Raw genomic sequence first — 1,299 nt, 5'->3', positions numbered from 1 at the left:
GGTGGGGGGGGGAGGAGGACAGAGACAAAACATGACCTTGTTGGCGGAGCGCACACAGCGGCACATTGTTTTCCCCTCGGAGACGCTGGCCTTGATCCTGCGTGGGCTCTGCGGCGCAGCTGGGGGCTGGGGGGGTCCTTCCTGCCCACGGCGGCTCCGGGGCAGGTTTGGCAGGAGCGGGGTGCAGGGTGCCTGGAAGGCACCGGGGACGCGGGGCTCAGGACGTGGCACTCGGGAGCTGCCGGCACGGTGCGGGCCGGCCAGGGACCAGCGGTAGCTTGGACAGGCACAAAAGGGTCTTGATTTTTTTGGGAGCCTTCAGTGAAATCAGCTGTGTCGGGGGCCCAAGGGACACCCCGGGAGTGAGTCCCCCATGGCCGCTGCTGGCTCCCCGCTGTGGCCGGTGGCCCGGGCAGCACGGGGAAGCTGCCGGCCCCTTGCCAGCGTTAGCATCCACTTTTGTTTCGTCCCATTTTCTTTTCTCCTGAGCTCTCCCTTTCCGGGAAAGCAGAGAGGAGGAAGACCCGGAGGGGAAAACACCTACCAGTCTGCATGCCGGGGAGCACAGCGAGGCGGGGAACCATGGCACAACCTGTCCCCCACAGCAGGGTCCTCCCGGGGCTGATGGGGCCGGGATGAGCGGTACCCGGGGGAAACAGTGCCCTGGGGTGATGGGACCATGGCAAGCTGCACCATGAGACTCTCCCGGGGGCGGTGAGGCTCGGATAAGGGGTACAACGGGACCCTCCCAAGGGTGATGGGTTTGGGTTGAGCAGCACCTCAGGGGTGACAGGGCTGGGGCGAGAGGTAGCCCGAGGGTGACAGGGCTGGGATGAGCACCAGGGGGTGAGGTGAGGGGGCAGAGACACCTCAGGGGTGACGGGGTTGAGGGCAGAGACGCCGCAGGGGTGATGCGGTTGAGGGTAGACAGCCCAGGGGTGATGGGGCTGGGGGTGAGCAGTACCCCAGGGGTGATGGGGTTGAGGGCAGAGACAGCCCAGGGGTGATGGGGCTGGGGCAGATGGACTTCAGGGGTGACAGAGTTGAGGACAGAGACACCCCAGGAGTGATGGGGCTGGGGTGAGCAGTACCCCGGGGACAATGGGGTTGAGGGCAGAGACAGCCCAGGGGTGATGGGGCTGGGGGCAAACACCCCAGGGGTGATGGGGATGGGGTGAGCAGTACCCCAGGGCTGATGGGGCCGGGGGCAGAGGTATCCCAGGGCTGTCGAGGCTGCGACGAGCAGCACCCCGGGGGTGAGGGGGCTGCGGGGGGCAGCACCCCCCTCCCCCTCCCCCA

At 67.1% G+C, this 1,299-nt stretch overlaps 1 protein-coding gene across 1 annotated transcript in view; it reads left to right on the top strand.

Annotated features, from left to right (window-relative positions):
* Nucleotides 1-1,195: 1,195 nt before the first annotated feature.
* The window catches only part of MARCKSL1 (MARCKS-like 1), a 1,551-nt gene continuing 1,447 nt past the window's right edge, over nt 1,196-1,299 (top strand). The window contains exon 1 of the mRNA XM_009884535.1: nt 1,196-1,256. Within this exon, the coding sequence (XP_009882837.1) occupies nt 1,196-1,256 (61 nt within the window). The remainder of the gene's footprint in view (nt 1,257-1,299) is intronic.

This window comes from Charadrius vociferus, unplaced genomic scaffold, assembly GCF_000708025.1.
Source record: "Charadrius vociferus isolate BGI_N301 unplaced genomic scaffold, ASM70802v2 scaffold1485, whole genome shotgun sequence".
In the NCBI taxonomy this organism is placed as follows: domain Eukaryota; kingdom Metazoa; phylum Chordata; class Aves; order Charadriiformes; family Charadriidae; genus Charadrius; species Charadrius vociferus.
This window is presented reverse-complemented; position numbering and strand designations above follow the sequence as displayed.